Below are 23,509 nucleotides of genomic sequence, written 5' to 3' on the forward strand. Positions count from 1 at the left end.
CGCAAAATCCTGGAGGGACTGAGAAAAGGGAGATGGCTTTGAAAGGTGCACCCACCCATCCATTAACCTCTGCTTCAGCTGTTTTTGCTCGTTGACTACAGATGACCGCAAAGCCAGCATAGAATTTGTTTAGCTCACTTGCTATATATAAGATGATCACAGTCTGATATGCTGATGGAAAATGTAACTCCAAAAATATTACGCCAACTTTTCAGCTGCAGCCAAGTTTTTCTGTGCAGGCGAACGAGGACATGTGTTGATGAATTTCTGGATTTCAGTCAGTGCAGTAAATCTCCAAATATCCCTGTCTCTAATCTGCGCCTAAATATGATATGATAAATACCATAACCGTACCAACATTTTCTGTCTGTCACTTTGTCTAGATGCACCATCCAGAAGGAGTGTGCGCAGGGGCTGCTGGCACGCTCCTGGATCAGCATGGGCGAAGGCCCGCAGCAGTGTCCGACCATAACTCTGACACCTTCAGAGATCAGCATCGCTGCGGACATCAAGGTATCGTTAACTCCCTCCATCAAACCCATTTCATACATCAAAGTTTTTCCCTTATCAGGTTATGTTTGTAACGGGGGTACTGGTGTATTTATAGCTGATGGAACACTTTGTCTCATGACCACCTTTACAACCTGACACCTCTCACTATTATTACACACACTATTATTATTACTCAGCTGATCTGTCATGCCAACACCACCCCAACCTCCTCCTCACAGTATGTGCGAAGCTTTTGGTAAAGTTGACTCTACCAAAGCGTCTATAATCAATACTTTTTATTACAACAGCGTGTACTCGCTGCTCTCGCTGCTCTCGTGTCAGCTCCAGTAAGGTTAAATGAGCCATACGAAATTGAAATATAACGTGATGTGCGTTCAGCATCACACGCTGCCAAGAAAACATGTGTGACTGTGGTTGTTTACAGTTTGTAGCGTTAATAATCCGATCATGTCCTTCAGTCAATAAACTGATCTGAACGCACACTTCAACATTTGTCCTTTGACACTTAGTCGAACCGTAACCAATGAACGGTTCGTTTCTGTGTTTGACTTTGGTTGTAAAACAGCAAAACCAGGTGTGTGTGTAAAACCAGAGCTAACCAGTGGCACAGCATGAAAGAGCATGCCATACACAGCTGTTTCCCTTTCTCCTGCGTGAGCGTGAGCAGTGACTTCAACCATTTACTGACAGTGATTAACTGGTGTTTAATATTAAAGGGTTCCCACGGTCATGAAATTCCTGGAGATTAGAGAAACTGTTTTCCAGTCCTGGAAATGGATTGGCAATCTTTTGTTATGGCTCTTGTTATATAAGAAAATCCCCAAACATGTCTAATGTTACATGAAATAACTTCATAGTATCACTAATTTAAAATCTAGTGCTGCATTACATGACCATTAAAGCGTCACTAGTATCTCGTGATACAGATGGGCCGGACTGGCATCAAGTCATCGCCAAGAACACGACTACTATCAATGAAAAAAGCCACTAAGAGGCTGAGCAGGCTCTTAACTGTGCTTTGTTCAAAGAAATCCATGCTGATGTCCAAAGATGTGATGATTTATTAAACAAACAACTGAGTTAACTAAAGCAAAATGAGATGAAAATAAATATTATGTTATGTGATAACGGTCAACAGAAAATATTGGAGCCAAAAACTCACCCTCTTTGTCTAAAAGCCCCCACACCAGTGAATTAACAGGTAATTAATGAAAAGCTGCGGATTAACCAAAGCTTTCACACTGACATTTAAGCCACATAAAGTCTATAAATATTCACTGTCAGTGTGGTAAATGTCTGAATGATGCTGGTGACAGTTACTACTGGTGGATAGCTAAGTTTAGCTGGACTGCAAGGCTGCAGCAGTACAGACTGTCGTCTCCAACTAAATCTCAGCCTGTAGATCAAACAGTAAAGTATTGACAGGTTGGCTGTTTACTAATCAGCCTAATGTTATCTAGTGATTTAATCAAACATACATTTTGATTTAATCACCAGGTATCAACATCTGTACATGGGGCAGATTGTCCTAATTGTAAAGTATTATGGAAACGTTTTCAAAATTCATTAGAAAAATGTGAAGGAACCTGGATATTTGCTCAGCAGGAATACGTTACCTCTCCAGCGGCTGCTCCAAAACACACACACACACATTTCTTAGGGCCGTAATAGACTTGCCGCTTGATCGAACATACGCATACACAATTTGTCATGTCTGTGTATATACTTTCTGCAGCACTACGCAGCCAAAATGCACAATACTGGCGGCCTCCACTTGGGGCAGACAACAGATATATAACCCGTAAATCGGGTAGTGCATGCCGGGTGTTGTAAACAAAATGGATGCCCTTGATATGCTTGGTGAGGAAGAATTTATTGTAATTTTACTTCTTTTGCGATTGCGGCAGGAAAAAAAAGGCATCGTCGCCATCGGAGGTGGTGCATGCAGCCCCTCAATCAAAGCCATCGAGAGAACGGGGAATTTGTTCCCATTGTTCTACTGATGCGCATGATCAACGAGGAGAAACACTGGGAATATTTCCGTATGTCGTTCAGTGCATTCAACAATCTGCTGTCTCGAATTGAAGCATACATCCAGCACTGACACACACGCACGCCTCAAGCAGTCATGTCAGTATTGCATCTCGCACACACCTCATGGTACCTCATGTTAGGTTGTGCGGCCGACGCGTCAAATGAGCGCAGATCACGCATGCCAGCCATGATGCGGTCGCGTTGTTTGCAGCAAAGATATTACGGCCCTTAGGGTGCTTTCAGACCTAGAGTTGTCTTGCTTCGGTCTGAATCAGGGACTAACTGTGTTTCAAAGTTGTATAATTGCCTAGAGTTGGTTCGTGTTCTCACGGCAGCATTTACAAACAGACCAGATAAAATGTCTTGCGTGAGAAAGCTGCTCTTGATTGGTCAGAATTTCCATGTGGGAAAAATCCAGGAAGTAAACAAAATGTTGAAGAAGAGTACACTTGCAAGATAAATGTGACACTTTCTAATGTCACAATGGAGGGACAACTACGCAGGTTGATTTTAGCGCTGCTCATCGTGGACTATATTGCTGTCATTGTTCATTTTAGTCAAACCATACAGTTTGAAAACGAGGCGCGGCTCCAACTAGAAAACAATGTTTTGATGCATTGGATGTGCTGAATGTGCATATTAAGGCAGTACAGGAGGAGGTGCACATTAATAATCCTCCAGGACTCTAACATGCTCATGTTTCACCCAAATGTGTCATGTGACTGCAGTTGGTTCAGATCGAGGTCAGAACACGTTCTCACCACAAACGAACCGCACCAGAGTTCGTTTGTAACCGGACTGAGACCACCTCTTCAAGAAGGTCTCAGCCTGGTTGCTGTGTTCACACCTGCCCAAACGAACCGCACTTAGGGGGCAAATGAACTTGAGTTTGACTGAACCAAACCAAGCAGGTCAGGTGTGAAAGCACCCTTGGATTCATGTGGACAAATTGCTTTAATCATGACGGACACTCAGCTCATCTCATGTATCGCCATCAGATCTAATTCATAATATGTTTTACTGTTGAAATGAAGGCTTGAGGCGAAATATTAAAATTCTCAGGCCCTCAGCCCCACGAGTGCAGAGGGCCCAGATTGCCTAGATTTTTCAGAAAAAAATTACAGTTTGGTGAATGGATTTGTGCCAGTTGAAGTGTCCTGTATCTGATGATGCTATGTGGGAAATGACCCTAATCAGTCGGCTGACACAAATCCATTTTAAACTTAATTTACCCAAAAAATTTGCAGCCAAGAAATTATGCCTCTGCTCTATCAGGCATCTTTTCCATCATCAGCAGCTCTCAGGGAGCAGACTGGACTGTAACTTTTGTAATTCAGGAAATCAATATAAAACTATTCCACGCTTTGTGATGCACAATAAAATTTAACAGGCTTAGAAAAATAAAAAAATATATCTGATTATTATTATTATTATTACGCATTAATATTGCCTCATAACATTACTGCGCCCTATTTAATTTTCTCCAACACGGCTGGTTTTTCAATTCAGCCATCACATAATTGGTTTATGACATTTGTAAATCTGATCTCATAAAGGCTACAATACAATCTGATGTAATTATTTCCATTATTTTGAATCCAGAGTGGGGCAGCCAGAGTTGCAGGGTGCCTGTCCCTGTTTCGCTCATTCAGCTCCAGAGCCAGTCTCAACAATTGTTTATGTCACCACCCTGAGTGTTCATATGAGAGGACACGCCGCAGACAGCTGTCTCTTGTTGGTCAGCGGGCACCGAACTTTGATTTACCTTTGGTATTAACACGTGTTCTCATATACAGTCAACAGTGACTGTGAGCTCTGTGGAACAGCTGCCTGGAGGAAATGTCAGCATGCCGGGCCAGGCGGCTTTGCATCATGTTTATTAATGTACTACACTATATTTACTATAACAGACATTTGATCTCGTACACATCAGGCTACAACATCCAATTCGTGTTTATTTTTGGTTACTTGTTGTAATTCAGGGTGAAAATACTGCAGTTAATCCAGCAGCTCTGTATTCAGAATTAGAGAGTGGTTGTATTTTCACCTCTTTATTATGTTTGCTATTAATGTTTGTTTGTTTGTTTTGGGATCTTGGGGGGAGGGTATTGCATTTTCTTGTTCAATGTCAAACATGGATATAAATAGCCTGAGCTGAGGGGGGTCTCGCTTTCCCAACCCCAATGATTTTCATTCTGTGTCTCAGTCAATAGCAGCACAAAGTTAACACACTCAACAATGCTTCACCTTAGTTTATCATTAGCATGCATGATTAGCATGGTAGTTGTAGCATTATTAGCCTGTTAGCATTAGCACATGAGCTCTAATGTTGGTGTTTGTTTACTAAGATTTTCAGCCAAATCTAACTGTAACCATTGACTTTAAATTCTCACAAAGACACACAGACTGCCTTTCCATTTCCTCAGAGCTGAGGAACAGATAGTTCAGTTGTTCCACTGTCAGCCATTTCCACCACTGAGGATAATTCAATCAGGAGAGACTTGTTTTTATAGTAAAAGAATATTTATTAACATGTGCACATCTTTGGCGATTAGACCCTATCAAGATGGTGTGATTTAAGGAGGGTGATGAATCCATAGTTGAATAGGGAACCCACCCAGGATCTAGAAGCTTGTGGTGGTAGAGGTGGTGAAGAAGAGATGAGAAGTGCTGACGATTTGAATGAGTAGGGGAATGAGCCTTTGTTGAGCTCGTCCTGGACTCTGGATACGATGGCTGGAGGTGAACAGGGTGGAGGAGGGTGCGACAGTTCTGCTTAAAATGACGCTGACAGCCGCAGAAGGGAAAGCAAATTTAAAATTTTGCAGTGGCATCCTGATTGGCTGATAGAGGTCGTGGCGAAGTGAACACTCATAGTCAGCTGAGGAAGCAGTGGGAGTGGGAGGGAGAGAATTGTGAATGGATTGTTTGAACTTACACTGGGCTTCATTAACTGCAAAAAATGGATTCTCTTTGGTACCTACTGATACTGGGGGAAACAAAAGCAATATCCTCTTCCTGTTTTGGTTGCGTAATCATTCCTATGTGCTGCAAATCGAGACTTAATTCTCCCAGAAGATCGTACCTGGTTTTGCCGAGTATAAATGAGGCTTATTGGGAACCAATCTGAATGCAGATGATGTCATCATTCAGTAGCCATTACACTGTGCAATCGACATTTACTTCATAAGGATAAGGTCAAGCAAAAAGGTGTCTATTTCCACTTTAAACAGTTTTAAACAACTGTTGATGTACAGTTTTATCTCTGAATTAAATACATTATTTGGCCTGACGGGCTGCAGTACTGACGTCTCCTGCTTTATCCCAAATCATTTATACGCAGTGATTCTAACTGTGGTTTTGAGAATGTTTGAAAAAGTGACAAAACTATGTGCAAAATGTCACGGTGCATACCAAATTTGATTTTTGAGTTTGCCGTTGATGGATTCACTAACACCTGAAAAAAATCACAGCAAATTTGTAACAGTGGAAAGACAGCTCCAAGGGTGTCTGTGAAATTAAAAAACATTGAATCTTAGGAAAAAACATTTTGCTTGTAGATTTAATTGCAGTAGCAGTCCAAAGTGATCCATTGGTGTCAAAAAAAGTTTAAGTACAGTCATTTTATTCAAACTGCAAAAATAGTATACCGCAGCTATTTCCAGTGAAGAAGAAAGAAAGAAGAAGAAATACTCTATTAATCCCTGAGGGGAATTCAGTTTTTTCACTCAGCTGTCATACACACACAGGCCTGCAATACACACACACATGCACATGTCAGAGCAGGGGGCTGCCCTTGGACAGGCGCCCAAAGCAGTCGGGGGTTCAGATGGGGCTTGAGCCAGCAACCCTTTGGTTCCCAACCCAAGTCCCTATGGACTGAGCTACTGCCACCCCACAGTGGCAGACCCATTTGAGTTTTATTAACCCATAAAGACACTGTGGAGCAAACCAAATACTATTATGAATAACATAAACTTCATTTGTGCAGCCCCGTTTAAGTAAGTTTCTATTGTGCAAAAGAAAAAAAGCAAATTAAACTTTTAGACTAAAAGGCTGCAGCTTCAATATGTTGCTCTCAACATCATGTGCAACATTGTTCTTCAATACTTGTCAGTGTAGTGCAGTATAATCATCTCAGTCATGTGCAACACTACTTCTCATTGTTATATCATATTCAATATAGCATTGATTATCAGGAGCTGTCTGCCTTTTCTCCACCATTTTAGTTCATTTCTAGTAACTCTTGTGCTTGTCATAATTAGGCTCTGTTTTTTTTTGCTTCTGCTCACTTTTTATCTCATATCTTACTATATAATGACGAAAACTCGGTCTGTGTGTGTGTGTGTGTCTGTTCCACGTTTTTCTCCTCACTGACTTGGTCAATCCATGTGAAATTTGGCACAGTGGTAGAGGGTCATGGGAGGATGCCAATGAAGCAATATTACATCAATTGGCCAAAGGGGGGCGCTATAGCAACCGATTGAAATTGCAAACTTTGAATGGGCATATCTCATGCCCTGTATGTCGTAGAGACATGAAACTTTGCACAGAGATGCCTCTCCTCATGAGGAACAAATTTGCCTCAAGAACCCATAACTTCCAGTTATATAGATTTTCCGCCATTTTGAATTTTTTGAAAAACACTTAAAATCGACCTCTTCCTAGCAAGTTTGACCGATCTGCATGAAACTCGGTGAACATAATCTAGGGACCAATATCTAAAGTTCCCTCTTGGCAAAAGTTGGAAAACTTACTAAAACTGAGCTTCTATAAGGCAATGAATATTGCGGAAGGCGTGGCTCATCACATAAAGGTGTAGAACATCTCAAGGGTTTCACCGATCACCACGCAACTTTGTAGGCATATGACCACACATAATCTGAGGGGACCCCTCCATTATTGACCCCATCAAACAAAATGGAGGCGCTAGAGGGCTAATTTCTTATCTAGTCAACTGGGTGGGGCTATAACAACAGAAAAATGCTTAAAAATGGCTAAAATGCGACCGATCGCTGTGGCTCCCCCTGTGGCTGAATGTTGTTGTTTTTTTCTAATTTTTGGTATGACTAAGTCATGGTATGGTATGCTGTACATAATCACGGAAACTGTCAGTCAGTCATTCTGTCTGTCCCACGTTTTTCTACTCACTGACGTGGTCAATCTATGTGAAACTGCACATAGGCATTGAGGATTGGCATAGGTAGAAGGTGACAAAATTACCAATGGGTATGGACTAGTCTTGTATATTTGAAGATTTTGCAGGACATTTAATCTCTATCTCTATTGTTCTAAAACTGGGCCCAGTGAGTGACCCTGACCCAGGGAACTCACTGGTTGCCTGGTTGTTATTGGTTGTGTATGTTAAATTGAGGTTACTGTACTAAGTGTTGCTGTAATGTGAAGCATTCTCTGGCACAAGACTTTCCTTAAAATAAATGTTCTATTGAGAATTGAATTGAATCAGTAACGTGGGCGTAATGACTAAGTGGGTAAATGCAAATATTAATAAAACAGCTAGAAGAGTCCAGAACATGACATCACTTTACTGTAATGAAGCCTTTAAAACCAGGAAAAGACCACACTTGCGATGGTATGATATCAGTCTCAGATGCTATCTAGTCTCATATCAGCCCCGAACCTTAAAGTAGGATGAGCTTCATGATAGCTTCTTGAGTTCAGTGATGAGCATCCCCAAAATCTGTCGCCTTAACTTTGTATCTTGTATGGAGTGCATGTGGGACACAGAGAAACTGTCAAATATCGAGTGCTACACAACACCAGCAGTCTGACTTTAATCAGACCTGGCAGGATAATATATTCTGCCACAAAAGAGCGCCTGCGTCATACTTACATGACATGTGAAGTGTTGTTTTCAAACGTTTTCTTGCAGCCAGTATATCATGTAACCGAAGCATAACAACAATATGATAATTAGCTGGCTGAATTTTGACACTTGGAATATATTTGACCTTTAATTACAGCTCATAATTAGACGAGACTGAGAGACGACAGGTCATTAATTGGTTCATTAATGGTGGATATTTGCTTGTTATGTAGGTCAGTTTGGCTGTAATAGATCTACCAGCTGCCTGATCCACAGGCATCCTTCAGAGCCACAGGAAGCTGGGCTCAAGGTTAGCTCCCCAAACAGGAAGCAGCAGGCAGGAAGTGAGGGCCGTAGGCAGGAAATGATCAATCCCGCCGAACAATAGAGCAAGATTTTTAAGACATGTTAGCACATGTTGCTGGCCACTTCAGTCTGTGTCTGCAGAGCCACAGAATATGTCTTCCTGCTCTCTGCTCGACAATCCCCCCCCCTCCTTTTCTTCTCACATTGAAATCATTTAGCTGAAATTCAGTCATGTCAGTGAGGTGTTATGTTTCTCATTATACGTCTGTCATACTTCATCACATAGCCACATTTAGACGTGAATGCTGCACTGTGCCATCTGTTTCTTCATTGCACATTAGTTTCTCTATTTCTCTGCCTGAACTCCTGAAGAAACTTGACGTAATGCCAGTGCCATTTGCCCTCTACCAACTGCACATACACTGGATCTGAGTATATGTGCGTGGGCGTGAGGGATTTAATTCGTAATTAATTTCTGTTAAGATGAGCAGTTATTTATGTGTGTGCTCCTATATGTGTTTCTGTCACAGGATGTCGGCATTCTGATAAATGGCAGTGTTCCTGATCTGGTCAGCTCCCAGGTGGAGTGTGAATATGGGCCGGGTGTTTCTACAGCTGCCACGGCGCACCTGGATTACGGTCCGGCTCAGATCCAGACCTGTCCTCTCCTCCCTCGTGAAAACTACCAACCGATCCTCCCCGGCACAGGTGAGACTGAGAACATCGATTTGGCGGTGTGCCAACGCTGCCAGCCATTTCTCTTCACAAGTACAGTTACAGTATGTGATTCATTATTTTATTTACAAGGTGTTGAGCTGAAGTAGGACAAATGTAATTTCCCCTTTCTGTCTTTCAAAATGCAGCAAAGTCATAGTAGCGGCGAGGATGCTCCGGTGTCTAGTTTGTGTTATGACAGTGATACCATCTCGAATGCTCGACACATGCTGCATTGTTTGCACGCCTTTGTTCCTGCAGATCATCTGACTGTTACTGTGGCGATAAAAGTGAATGGCACATCTGTGGTATCTGGGAGCTTCATCATCTACGACTGCAAGAGGACTGGAGCAATACACCCCAAGACGTCGTGAGTCACACATCCATTGTCAACGCTGTTTATCTCAAATCCTTGATTTATTCGGGGGTTGGCGACGCTTGGCCAACTTACAGCGTCGTTCTGGTGCCCCACATCCAAATTCATTCACTGAGACACATTGGGTGGAAGTAACTAATTTCATTCAGTCACTCAGTCAATCAGTCATTTATTAGTCATATGAAATCATTCATCCTGTCAGCTCCGTCAACTGTTGCATCGCAATTTAGTCCTTTCTTCCCCTCTTTGTGTGTGTTTATGGCAAACTGGATGGTTCTGGAGATCCATGGTGTTTGGTTATGGAATAATTTAACTGCAGTGTTGGGTGCAGTTGCTTCTATTGTTTTACAAATTGAATTTACCACAGACTCAGTAGATTCATCAGTGTCATTGGTGATGCCGATGATGGCGTCCTGGGATGTGTTAAATATGTGGTGAAAAATAGCACAACTCCAAAATCTTGAATAATATATGTGGTGCACAGTTGTGGCAAGGATCCAAAAACAGAACACACAACACCATCATTGTGGCTAAAACAGTATTAGGCAAAAAAAAAAGCTTTTACGTACACTGCCCCCTCTTTCTGAAATAATGCACAGAAGGACCTGAAATTGTCTTTAATTTAAATAATAGTGTGAGATTACAGAGGTCGAATTATCCAGTGTTTTACAGAGGGTTAGAGAAAAGTCCAAAACATGAATACAGATTTGTGTGGCAGAATGTTTTCTCTTTATACCCAGTTAATCGTCTCGTGATCCCCAGAGTTTTTCTTGTGACCCTTGAGTGGGACTAAACGCCCTAACTGCATAGAAATAGCATAAAGTGCTTCACCTCAACCTGCTACAACAGTGAAATACTGCTGACCCATTAATGCCTCAGAGCTCAATTTCTACTAATGTAATGTCCAGTTATATGTAGGTCACAGAGGCCATTGTTCCGTAGAGCTAATCAGAGGCGGACTGGCAGCACAAAATGTCTGTAGATCGACGGATCATTAATGTGGTGAGACTAATTTTCAAGGTTTCTCTCCCCATGTTTGTGCAAACAGAGAGCAAAAACTCAAGGCTGAACTGAAGTAATGATCACTTGACACCTAACAGGCTGCCTTTCAGACTTGCTAAAAATATTGTGAAACAATCAACAGTGTTTAAACACAGAAATAATTAGAACCAGCACACTCCATCCACAGGAGCACACTACATGTTTACACAAACCAAGTTTACAGCAAATTAAATTCACATGATGAATAATGTATTTACACAGTATCACACAATGCATATTTGCAGCATCAGCCAGCAAAGCCTTTCTTTTTTTAAGGCACACGTTCTCTTTACTGCTGGCCCAGGTTTGGATACGAGGCTGACTACTTTTAATTAAATCCCAGAGTGCTAGATACTTTCAGTTTCAGTTGTAATGGCAGCTGTAACTACTGTTAGGGGTTCACCAGCCATGTCACTGAAGCTACGATGAAGTAGGGTTGCCCCCAACTAAGAATTTTCCTAGTCGACCTATAGTCGTCATTTAGGACCATTAGTCGACGAGTCGCCCGCATGTTTACCATATCAATGTAATTATTAGATTATATATTTTGGGCGGGCAACACAATGGTTTGAGTTGAAGGTGTGAGAAAGAATAATATCAGTAACATTGTTAACACTGTGCTACATTACAGAGAAATACAAAACCGTACTAATGAACCTTCATTAATATAGGCCTATATTTTATCTACAAGTGCACGTCACACACTGAGCGAGCTGCCTGTTAATGACGCTGTGGGCTAATGGTCATGTAGCTACTTCCATGTTTCAGATGATACGTCATGTTTGTAGTCGACCAATGAAGATGAGTTTACATATCACCTTGGGTTCGTCCTTCACCTTCTCAAAATGATCCCACACTTTGGATTTCCTGCCCGACATGTTATTAACTAGCCTGTGGAATAACCGCAGGTACCAGCCCTGGAAATTAGGGGCCGTACACCTATTGTCTGTGGGACAGATGTAAAGCTCTGGGTAGCCCTGCACTAACATGATCAACTTCTCCGTATTTATCAGACTGAATATTTACATAAGAAGTTAAAGATATCTGTCGGCTGTGATTGGTTTGTAACATGACTCCTGTCTGACTGCTGAGCGTGGCCTCTTCCTGTGTCTGTCCTTTCAAATTAAATCCCCACATGGTCAAGTCATATAGGTTTTGATTTATTTTGACAAGACACAGCTCCTAATAGAGTTTCACATGTTTGTTTTGTTTTTGTGACTAAGCGACCAATGAAAACTTGCCAACTGGTTGACCAACATTTGGCTGACTATTAGGGGGCAGCCCTATATAGGCTATATTTATACCAGGGTTAGGAAAATTCTCAAATTTCCCAATGGCCAGTCTGCACCTAGAGCTAGTACTTTAACTTTTGATGCTTTAGGTACATTTTGTTGTTATTTCTGCACTTTTAAAGCAGAATATATCCACTTAAGAATGAAGTATTTCTACACTGTCTTACTTCAGTACAGGATGTGAGCACTGTTTCCATCACTGCCTTGACCTTCATCCACTGACTACTTGATTCTCAGGCGATCCCTCAAAACAAACCTTCCTAAATGAGACGTAAATACTTATAAACCACGATTACAGCATCACGGAGAAGTCATCCTGAGTCTCTACAGTATTGTAGATGAGCACTTATAGCTGGAAGCTGAAAAAACAGTGAAGGCTTGTCCCTAACCTCTGCCTCTCATGTTTTTTCCCCTGCTGTCTATTTAGGCCTCAGCGGGTAAATATTGCCGACACGTCCTCTTGGAGGGCTTATTGTGTATTTGGCTTACTCAAGGTTTCTCAGTGCAGGATCAAGTGTGGGATTAATATGCTGTAAACGTTAAGCCAAAGGAAATTGGATATGTATGTCTGGCTGGCCATGTTGATGTTTGTTTTTGTGGAGGACTGTGACTTGTATGGCCTGGTCACAAAGAGGGTTTTCTCATATCTCGAGGCAATCCAGCTGGCTTCCTCTCGCATGTTGGACCATGTCAGAGGATCCACTTTATCTGATGGGCAGATCTTAGGCTTAGAGGGGCATTGCTGTGTGTGTGTGTGTATGTGTGTGTTATTGTGTGTGTGTGTGTGTTTGACTGATTCCCCAAGATTGAAATCGTTTGGGTGTGTCCCTTTTTGTTCACTTTTTGAAAACAGTCTGGAGGTGTGAACACAGCAGTTGCAGGTACATGTGTGCAAGACTGCACCCAATATGAGCACATGGCCTCGGTGCTCGGCGAGGTTCAGGAGTGTGAAATTAGACGGTGGTTTGTTGAAGGTGATAATGAGCAAAGTGCCATTCTCACAGGATGAGCATTGGGCCGCAAACTGCGGAGCTGCTATACTCTGTCTGATTTTAATCACTTCAAGCTGTTTTTTTTTAATAATCCCTAAAGAGAGTCTTACGAGCCACTTCTCCACAATGAAACAAGATAGCAGAGTCTCTTTGTTTTGTACCATCATTTAGGCCTTTTTGATATGTTAAAGCTGAATCTATAAATGTTTTTGGCTTGAAGATTTTTTATGTCATCTAAATGGGTGAGAGAGACCAAAAATACCCAATAAATACTCAACTGCAAGGCACAGAGTACGTCTGCACACCGTTGGGCTCTAATTAAACAGTTTATTTCTCTTATTCTCCTCTCAAGGCAAGTCTGTACAACCCATCAATATCACATAGGAAGACCTATAAAAGTAAGCTACTGCAAACGGATTGTTAGATTGGAACATCTGCCGTCTCACGCTGCTTTAGTGTGTGATTTAATTACTTGAGCAAAAACAAATTTTCAGTACACAAGACGAGGTGAGACGATGTCAGCCCACGTACCTCTTGATGCTCCGCCAAAGTGCCGCAGTTAACGATTAAGTTCATTATCGATTAATTGTACTCATTATTTTCTCAAATAATCAATTAATCATTTGCTCTATCAAAAATGTCAGAGAATAATGAAAAGTGTGTATCACAAAGTACAAGGTGACGTCTTCCCATTTTTGGGAGTTTTGGTCCGACCATCAGAATAACCCATGTCGCTCACATGGAAAAACAAAAAGCAGCAAATGCTCATTACTGAGAAGCTGTAGATTGGTAATGCTAAGAGATTGTAACCTGAAAAAGGACAATTTATCAACTATCAAAGAAGTTGTCAATCAGTTTTCTCTTGATCAACTAATCAATTAATTGACTAATTCTTTCAGGTCTACCAGTTTAAATGAAGTACTGACGATACAAATGTCTTTTCTTAGATATATTTACTCATATTGCAACTTTCAGTCAAAGAAATAAATTGTCCGAGGCCTTGTAATTTAAATGGACAATAGCTACAACAACCAATGAGAGCCAACAGAAATTTAACCAACCAATCAGAACACAGTTCAGTCCAAAAGCCCAGAACATTTAAGGGGCAGTCCAAGTGTAGGAGTCAAGGAGCTTTGGGGTACCCACTAGCTCACCTATTAGAGTCGACGCCCCATGTACAAAGGCGGCTGCCGATTCAATTCCAAGCCATGGCCCTTTGCTTCGTGTCATCCCCGCTTGACTCTAGAACTGCCCTGTCTTATTAATGAAAAATGCCCTTAAAAATTCAAGGAGCTTTTTAAAGTCTCATCAGGGTTGGAATTTTTAACAGAAAGCCTGTGTTAAAAAATAAATAAATATATAAATTGAGCTTTATTTGTATAGCAAATTTCATACAGGTGAGTTGAGTTCAAAGTGCCTCACGGACGATTGTCAAGCTGATAATAAGACACAACATAGTGTAGCCCAGTGGTTCTCAACCAGGGATTTTTGAGGGACTTCCAGCAGTTTATTTTCACTCTTTAATTCACTAGATGTGAGCCCAATGTGAGTAAGAGTCATAAGAGTGACTATTCCAATCATAGGTTTCACTTCCTCCACAGTTGTCTCCTCAGCTGTCGTTGACAACTACAGAGCTATGGTCTTAATCTCATCTAAGGACCAAAATATTTTCCCTGATGTAAAATCTAATCAAATGGAGGTCCTTGACCTAATGTGTGTCAATTTCTGTGTTTTCAACACTAAAAGAGGTTAAGAACCACAGGTGTAGACCATAAAAACAAGAAGATAGATAAAAACAATTTAACAGTTTAACAATTCGAAAGCAGTGCATATGAGACAATAAAAATAATGACAATGTGATCGGATAGATTTAAAAGCTATAATAACAGTAATAGTAATAAAACAGAGTGAAATAAAAACTAAAGAACTAAACAAAATAGATTAAAAAGACGAGACAAGAATGAAAATGATGACGTGTGAAAGATGTGAGACTTTATCAGTCAATGTGTGTAAATGATGCTATTAAGTTGCATCATGGAGAGCGAAGTATACAGCGTTTTGGAAGCTTTGCCCATACTAAGTAAGGGTGGGAACTGATACGATTTTAATGATACCAATTGGTAGCACTGTAGTGTTGGGAAGTAGTGCCATAAATAAATTAAAATTGGCTGAATAAATCAATTGAAAGACAGACTTTTGTCTGTCCCTGCACAAGGATTTTTCTCGAAATCAAATCCAATTTTATTTATATAGCACATTTCATACAAAGTAATCTCAATTTGCTTTTACATACAACATGTGTGAATAAAAACAAATTAAGTCTTGAGAATAAGTCATCCCCAGCCAACCCACCGGCATAGACATACCCAATCACACATCCCCAAAAGAAACACTAGTGAGGAAAAGAAGAGAGAGAGGGGGACAAATAGACAGAAAGAGGAACAACTAATCATAGGCCTGGGGGAACAGGTAGGTCTTAAACTTGACTTTAAAGGATGACACAGTTGTGGAGAATCTCAGATCATCATGCAATTTGTTCCAGAGAGTAGGGCCATGATGACTGAATGCACTTTAAACAAATTAGGTATAGTGTTAGTTCTGCCATGACACGATGTCAAGCTCAGCTCACATCCCAGCTCCATCAACTGATCTCAAACAGCCCAGTCAACTGATGGAGCAGCTGATTGACAAAGGGAGTCAGCTGATGGATCACATGATTCCTTTCTATGCAACCAACTGGCGAATCTTATTCAGGGCGCCCTGCAACCCACCTCCACCCCAGCTCCTCCTTTTCATGATGTGTCTGACTTATCATTGCCATTTCTGTTTGTCATTGATGCTGCTCTGTTCTGTTCCGGGGGGGTCTTTGCTGCTGCTCTCCCTGCCGTAGGCTTTCCATGTAGGCACATGGAAGGGCAGGGAGGTATGGTCTCTCTGCCTTAAGCTTTTCTATGTAGGCACATGGAAATTTATTTTGGATCATGGGTACAGTTAGGAGACCAGTGTCTGATGATCTGAGGGTTGTGGGGGGTATATAGGCTTTGAGTAGGTCAGAGAAGTATTGAGGAGCCAGAGCATGAAGTGCTTTGTAAACATTGAGGAGTATTTTTGAAATCAATTCTGTATTTTATGGGAAGCCAGGGAAGTGTTTTGAGTATGGGAGTAATATGTTTTGTTTTTCTGGTCACGGTGAATACTCTGGCTGTTGGAGCCATCCCACAGTTTTCTTGGGGAGTCCGGCAAGAAGGGTGTTACAGTAATCTAGTCTGGAAGAGATGAGAGCGTGAGCCAGTTTTTCATCATCAAACTGAGACAGGATGGATCTAACTTTGGAAAAGGTGGTAAAATGCTGTCCAAAAAGAAATAAGAAAGAAAGACCCCTGACTTTGTAAAGGTGCATGAGAGAAACATGGCTCAAGAGAGGAAGGGCGGGGGGTCCACAGAGACTGCTTATGTATAGGACTACACCCCTGCTACCAATACCACCATCAATTCACCTTATTGGTCTGATTCTCTATGGATTCCCTTATTGATTCCTGATTAATTGTGTGTGGTGAAAAAGGTAGACCTTCACAGGTTGAAGCATCAATACAACTGAACACACTTTAGAAGCAGAGTAGCAACAATGCCTGCATGTGACTCAGGTCATCATCTAAAATGGATGAAATTAGATAATATTTGTACAGCATTCATTTTCATTAGGTGACTTAGTCAAAAAAAAATCTGCTGAGCCTGCCTGCATGGCACTGATGTCATTATAACCATATTTACTCGCGGTAAGGGATGTGCAGCTCGGTTGGGAAGCAGTAGCACTCGTGTGTAGAGTGTCAAATACATGGCAGTCCTGTTATTTAAGCGCCTGTTGCTTAGAAAGATGTTTCGGCATGTTGCTGTTGTTTCTACCCTTATTTTGTCATCTTTCTTTGTGAAGTGAAACCACACTTAATCCTGTTACTTCCTCTCTGCCATGACTTCTTTTTCTTTCCAGTAGTGTAGATGCATGAGTTTGACATCATTGTTTTGCAGTGCACAACTTTCAGAGAAACATGGCGGCCTTAATAAAAGGAAGTGATAAACTGGGACGCATACAATTCTGATGGATTGGACAGTTTGGAACTGGATCAGTTCTTGTCTGTAATACTAGAGACTACCATTCTGAATATTTCGATCTCCTCTGATTTAATTTTGACCATTATTTTCTCTCTTGTGAGTCCAGCAAACTAACAGAAGTGCGATGCCAAATCACCGGAGCACCCTTTAACTAGTCCATCTGTAATAAATAAGGATAAATATAAACAGAAAATTGGAAACATAATTTACTGATGTATTAAAAGGAAAGTTATTTCTATATTTGTCATTATCAAGGGAAAAAAATAACGTGGTTAGTTTTTGGTTAAAGTTTGAACCACACCAACACAAAGGGGAAGTTATGACTCCCAGCTTTAAGAGGTTTTTATTCATGACACAACATTCATGTGTTGTTTTTTCTGTGTGACTGTGTTTGTGTGTGTGTGTGTGTGTGTGTGTGTGTGTGTGTGTGTGTGTGTGTGTGTGTGAGAGAGAGTGTTTAGACAGTTCTCCCATGACCCGTTCAAAGTGGTCACTAGGCAGGAGTGTTAATGACAACCAGACGATAGCATTCCAGTCTCACCAAACATCCCAGTAGGACAACCACCTAACCTGCCCTCTCACACCGCTTCTTTCACTCTCTTTATGTCTCTCAGCCGCGCGCACACACACACACACACACACACACACACACACACACACACACACACAGACACACACACAAACACCCACACACACTCTTTCTCTGTTTTATTTGCTTTTTATGTCTCAAGTTTTCCCACTTCTCCTTTCTTTTCCCCTCCTTTCCCTCGTCCGTCTGTGTCCGTTTGCTGCCCTGTCTCCGTCTCTCTTTGTCGCTCCCCCTGAAAACTCGTCTTTTCTTCTGGACGTATTTCTCTTTGACAGAGACATGATTGAGGATGTGTGTTTAACCGCTGTGTCCACTGAGAGGCCCTGAGAGTGTGAGGCTGACTGTGTATTTAGTGTGTGTGTGTGTGTGAATGTGTGTGTGCATGGTCATTATGACTCGGGGTGGGCAGTGTCATAGGGTATTTACTGTCAGTGTTAGGTCAAGCAGAGAGAAAGAGTGTGTGTTTAAGTGTGTGTGTGTGTGTGTGTGTGTGTGTGTGTGTGGTGTAGTGTATGTAGGTGTTTTAGTAGGACAGAAAGGGAGTCAGGGAAAACAGAAAAGCTGCAGCTGATAAGAGCCTTAAGGGGGGGCCGTCTGCTTCTAATCAGAACACACACACACACACACACACACACACACACATGTTTCGATTACATTACTGCATCCCCTTACACACGGCCCACTCCAACTCCCCCCCAGTCTAAATACCTCCTTAGAGTGCTGCTATCACTGGAGGCGCTATCATTCCTAGTGTGGGACATCTGTCTCCTCCCGCAGGCAGTACAGTGACACACACTCGACTCACACACATACTGTACAGCGGTGTTCTAGTTATGGTAGTTTAGTTTATCTGAAAGACACACACGCATTTGTTCTCCATCCACAGCAATCTTCTCAATTACTCGTCTAACCTTAAAGGAACAGTTACAAATACATATTTTTTCTCTTACCTGTGGTGCCGTTTATCAGTCGGGATCATTTTGGTGTGAGATATCAATATAATGAGATAATGGAACAAGATGGCACTCGGCTTGTGGTGATCAAAGCACTGTCTCTTTCCAAAAATCATGACCCAGTTACTCAAGATAATCCACAGACCTTGTTGTGAGCAGTTTCATGTAGGGACTATTTTCTTTCAACCAAACTACACCTGCCAACTGTATCGCGGTGCAGAAGGAAGCGTGCATCTACTCATGGACGAGAACCTTGTGCTTGTTACAGCACAAGATGTAAACATTAATGGCGTCCCCCTCAGCTGAGCTGTAATGTTTGTTAGCTCAGTAGTGCTAGTCGAGCTAGCAGTAGCTGCACGCTTCCTCTTGCACGATGAGAGGAAATAAGTAGTGATTATTGTTGAGCTTTCAATATATTTTTTTGGTGTTTTGAGCACCACAAACAAAAGTGCCGTCTAGTTCTTTTACATTCAAAGGAAGGCAGACATCTCTACAGCTGATATCTCAAAAACTCTGCTACTCATATAACATAAGTAAGGTTGTAGGAGCGATGCCCCTAAATGTATTGCAGTATGGCAAGGGTGTAGATTATTGCACGAGTTCAACTTTTTAAGTCTCTATATATAGCCTAATATCACAAATCACAAATTTGCCTCAAGAACAAGAATGCATTTTTTCTTCTTTCATAAGTCTCATTATGTTTCCTCAAAGGATAAATCTGTGATATTCAGTATTTTTGTTATTGTCGACAAATGCCATGAAAGTGGGTGTCTGTCTCTCAGCACTTTCTGACTTCCCTACCATGTTTGTGGCTCTCAGCCCCAAACCCATTTATTTCTACTGAATGTACATGTTCAAAAACTGGTCGTGAATCTATATTTTTTCTCAAGAGGGAAAATAATCTCCTAAAATAGCTGGGGACTGTAGTTTTCAGCAACCTCACTCAAACAAGAGTAAACGGTGCATTTTGGTTAGAATCACTTTAGTCAAAGACAACTTTATTTCCATTTGCAGTTTTATACTCGGCGGTATGGCTCTGTCCTGGGGCCTCTGCCTTTCCTAGGTCTATGATGAAAGCCTCTTCCACACGCTGACGTGGAAAGCCAAAAGGCAGAGAAAGCACACTTCTCTGCCCTTCCACGTGCGAACAAAGAAAGCCTGAGGCAGAGAGAGCAAACCTCCCTGCCCTTCCATGCGCCTACATGAAAAGCCTTATACAGGGAGAGCAGCAGCAAAGACCCCCCTGGGAACAGAGCAGAGCAGCATCAATGACAAACAGAAATGACATTGATAAGTCAGACACAACATAAAAAGGAGGAGCTGGGGTGGAGGAAGCAGCAACAGTAGACAGGCCAGAGCAGTTTAAATAGGGCGCCCTGAATGAGATTTGCCAATTTGTTCCATAAAATGGAATCATGTGATCTACCAGCTGACTCCCTTCCATCAATCAGCTGCTCCATCAGTTGATGGGGCTGATTGAGATCAGCTAATGTAGCTGGGATGTGAGCTGAGCTTGACATCGTGTCCTGCCTTAACTAATGCTACGCTCAGCTGTTTTCAGCTGTGGATGTGGTGGTGGAAGTAGTGAGTATTAACGTCAGCAGAACGTTGTATGTGGGATTGACTCAAAATAATCTGCAGAGCCCATGTTGATCATAATGAAAGAACATGTCATCCAGTGCAGCGGTGTGGCTCACTGATGTGTTTTTAATAGGTTTTAAACAACAATGGTGCTCCATGGCACAGAAGAATTTTATCAGGCTTTAGACACACAGGAAATACTTGTTAGCAGGATCATGTCATGATTTTAGTGTTTTAATGGGGTTTGTTGACAAGAATATCACCAGACTTATCCCTTAACATTAAGATCAGGCTTTAGTCATCAATCGTTCTTTTGAGGAACCAACTGACTTTCAGTCTCTCCTAAAAAACGTTCCTAAAAAGAGTGTCTTTAACCGTACATATGAGCGTTTCTTGGACAAATTAGCATGAGCTATAAGCTTCTGATAGACTTAATTGCCAAAATGTCCTCACTTAGGTGGTGTAAAACTCATAATGGTGCTAAAAAAAATGGAAGTACATGAGACAGCACTTACACACACTCTGTGAGTGTTTTGTTTCATCTCAGCAGATTTGGCCCAGTCTGACCTCCTGGCTGGCTGTGTTGTAACTGTGGAATGAATGTGTCTGCTACTGTGACTAATCTTTACTTCCTTTTACTATAGTTCAACTTTGATGCCTGTAATCAGTTAGGCCTCTAAGTTTGTGTTACACTCAAAATAGGCCACATACTCAACTTTTGACTGTGTTTGCTGCATGGGAACAGATCAAGAGGGAGATACAGGGGGGAATTAGCTCAGTTCTATCCTTCTGTCTCAACTCTTTCCATGTGTGTGTGTTTCTATGTCAGATGTGTGAGCTGCCTGAGCACAAGGTGGAAGTGCTACTGGGACCCTAACAACCACCTGTGTGTCTCCAGTAAAGATGAGTCAAAGCACAACCTGCTAGAGGTGAGTAATTCTCTGTTTTCTTTAATCCATCAACCAAACAGGCGCCTGCAGGATCTTATAATATTAAGATCCCACTAGTCACAGCCTCAGACATGATCCAGACTCTGCTGTCCAACAACTGTGCTGTAATGATCAGAGCCCAGACGAGTTAGGCAAGAGCAATCCTGTGGTAATTCAGTATGAGGTTACAAGTGTCTCAACCACAGCATGCAGAGAAATGTTGAAACCCGCTATAAAGTCTCAGGAGGTTCTGGTTTAACAGACTCCTCATGGGGTAATGTACCATTTTAAAGCTCCTCTAAAGTTTCTCTTTCTGGCAGTTTGATATCTCGGCATGTGGAACAGTAGGTTCACTGTGTCCCTATTTTTTATTGGAAATTATTGCTAAATGTCAACACTGCTTGTTGCCAGCAAAGAGATAAATCTACACCTACATTTTCAGCTTTATATATCACTTCATTTCACGTAGGTGACTGTACAAATGGATTATGTAGATGTATGTTTGGCAATGTAAAGCCTTGTGAGGGTGTAAACTACCCTGAAAAACAAACAAATCAAATAGTGTAAAAGCTTTGGCATGAGCGCACGAAAAGGCTGTGAAACTGGGAAAATTATCCCAAACTACAGTGGCTTCAGTGAAACCAATTACAGCTCCCCAGATGTCCTTTGTGTGTGTTTCTGACAACATCAAGATGTTATTCCTGTCCCCTTCAGTCCAGTGGCCTGTGTGGCGTCTATCTAGCAGAGTTTGGCCCTGAGGGCGAAGGGGTCGTCTGTCCATTCACAGTACACACTTAGAAATAAGGGTTTTGTTTTTTCTGTGGTGCTACCCAGATCTGCTTACTTGTGAAAATCCCTGTTCAAAGAAAGGCTTCTTCAAGAGTTCTTTGTAAGACTAAGGGTTCTACTAACAACTTTTTTCATCCAAAGAACCCTTTGTGGAAGACAGAGTTCAAGCATTGTTTAAAGTCAAGGTGTTAAAAGATCCTCACACTTAAATATTCCAAATTTACCCACATTTGCAGTTGTCTGGAATCTCATTAATCAATTCATTTTACTTGTGTTTTGCCATAGTTGATGTCTGTATCATCATGTAATGTCCTTCAATATCACACTGTCCTCCGAAATTCTTTTTTTTTTTCGCCCCTTTTTCACAGGTACCCAGTACTTGGTATTTTGTATTTGGTACTAATGTGGAACCAAGTTTCGATTCCTAACTCAACTGCACCATGAGAGGCTGTGGTACCAGTGAGTTCAAGGAATTTCCACTCCCAAAAAAACATGAATGCGAACCACTCGTGTTTTGGGTTGCGTTGGACCACATCAGCCCCGACCATTTGGGATTCCTCATGAGGCCTAACGCCCAGTTCAGACCAATGACTCGCGATGAGACGAAACCGTTTTAGAACGTTACAAGAAAAGTTGCAGCGGTGTGAACTTGCCATCTGAGCTCTACTCAAGCCGGGTGATGGTCAATGCAACTACGCTGGTCAAATCGCTGGTGGCTGGTTTAAGAATGTCAGGCACGTCAGTTGTTTCAACAGCCAATCAGCTTGTAGTGAAGTCCCCTGGTCAGGTCAAAATGACCTCAGATGGCGTGTTCGCTTGCTACAGCAGGTGCTCCGTCTGAGTCCTCTGTTTCCTTCCTCACAGTGTGCCAGTGTCGGATGGTGGGTTGCTGCTGCTGCTGCTTGCTGTATGTGTTTATGTCCACCACACACACATTCTCACTGACTGATTAATTGGCTCTGCTTACTTTTATTATTGTGGCATATTTATTATGAATACAGTCCATCTGGTGCTTGTTTTATATTTTTTACCATTTCATTACTTCTACAAATGCAACTGTAGCCAGTTATCTCACTACCACTATCCTCATCCACATTTTAAGAAGCTACAAATTATATTCAAACACAAAATAAGCCTGAAAAGCTGGAAATAGAAACAGAAGTACAGAGAGTTGTTGCATAGAGATGATACACCATCTCATCTAATTGCATTGGTTTAAACCGGCAGGTTTTTAGAACATTGCAGAACGGCACATTGCAAGTAGCTGCATGTTTCAGCTCGTCTCGTTGCGAGTCTTTGTTGTAAACTGGGCTTAAGGCTGCTGGACTTGGTTCTCTTGGCCCCCACTAACCTGTTAAACTTAAACCATGATTAGTGGGAGTTAGATGTATGGGTTATGTAGGCAGTTACTCTTTTTAGAGCCCCTCTGGGTTAGTTCTAGATAAAACCCGTGGAATATAAAA

General features: G+C 41.7%; 1 protein-coding gene across 1 annotated transcript in view; it reads left to right on the forward strand.

The window, feature by feature from the left end:
* The window catches only part of plxnd1 (plexin D1), a 101,321-nt gene that overhangs the window by 15,627 nt on the left and 62,185 nt on the right, over window positions 1-23,509 (forward strand). Inside the window, exons 5-8 of the mRNA XM_049581511.1 lie at window positions 384-513; window positions 9,211-9,388; window positions 9,656-9,764; window positions 21,158-21,257. Coding sequence (XP_049437468.1) covers window positions 384-513; window positions 9,211-9,388; window positions 9,656-9,764; window positions 21,158-21,257 — 517 coding nt within the window. The remainder of the gene's footprint in view (window positions 1-383; window positions 514-9,210; window positions 9,389-9,655; window positions 9,765-21,157; window positions 21,258-23,509) is intronic.

The sequence above is a fragment of the Epinephelus fuscoguttatus genome, linkage group LG7 (genome assembly GCF_011397635.1).
Source record: "Epinephelus fuscoguttatus linkage group LG7, E.fuscoguttatus.final_Chr_v1".
NCBI classification, from domain to species: Eukaryota; Metazoa; Chordata; class Actinopteri; order Perciformes; family Serranidae; genus Epinephelus; species Epinephelus fuscoguttatus.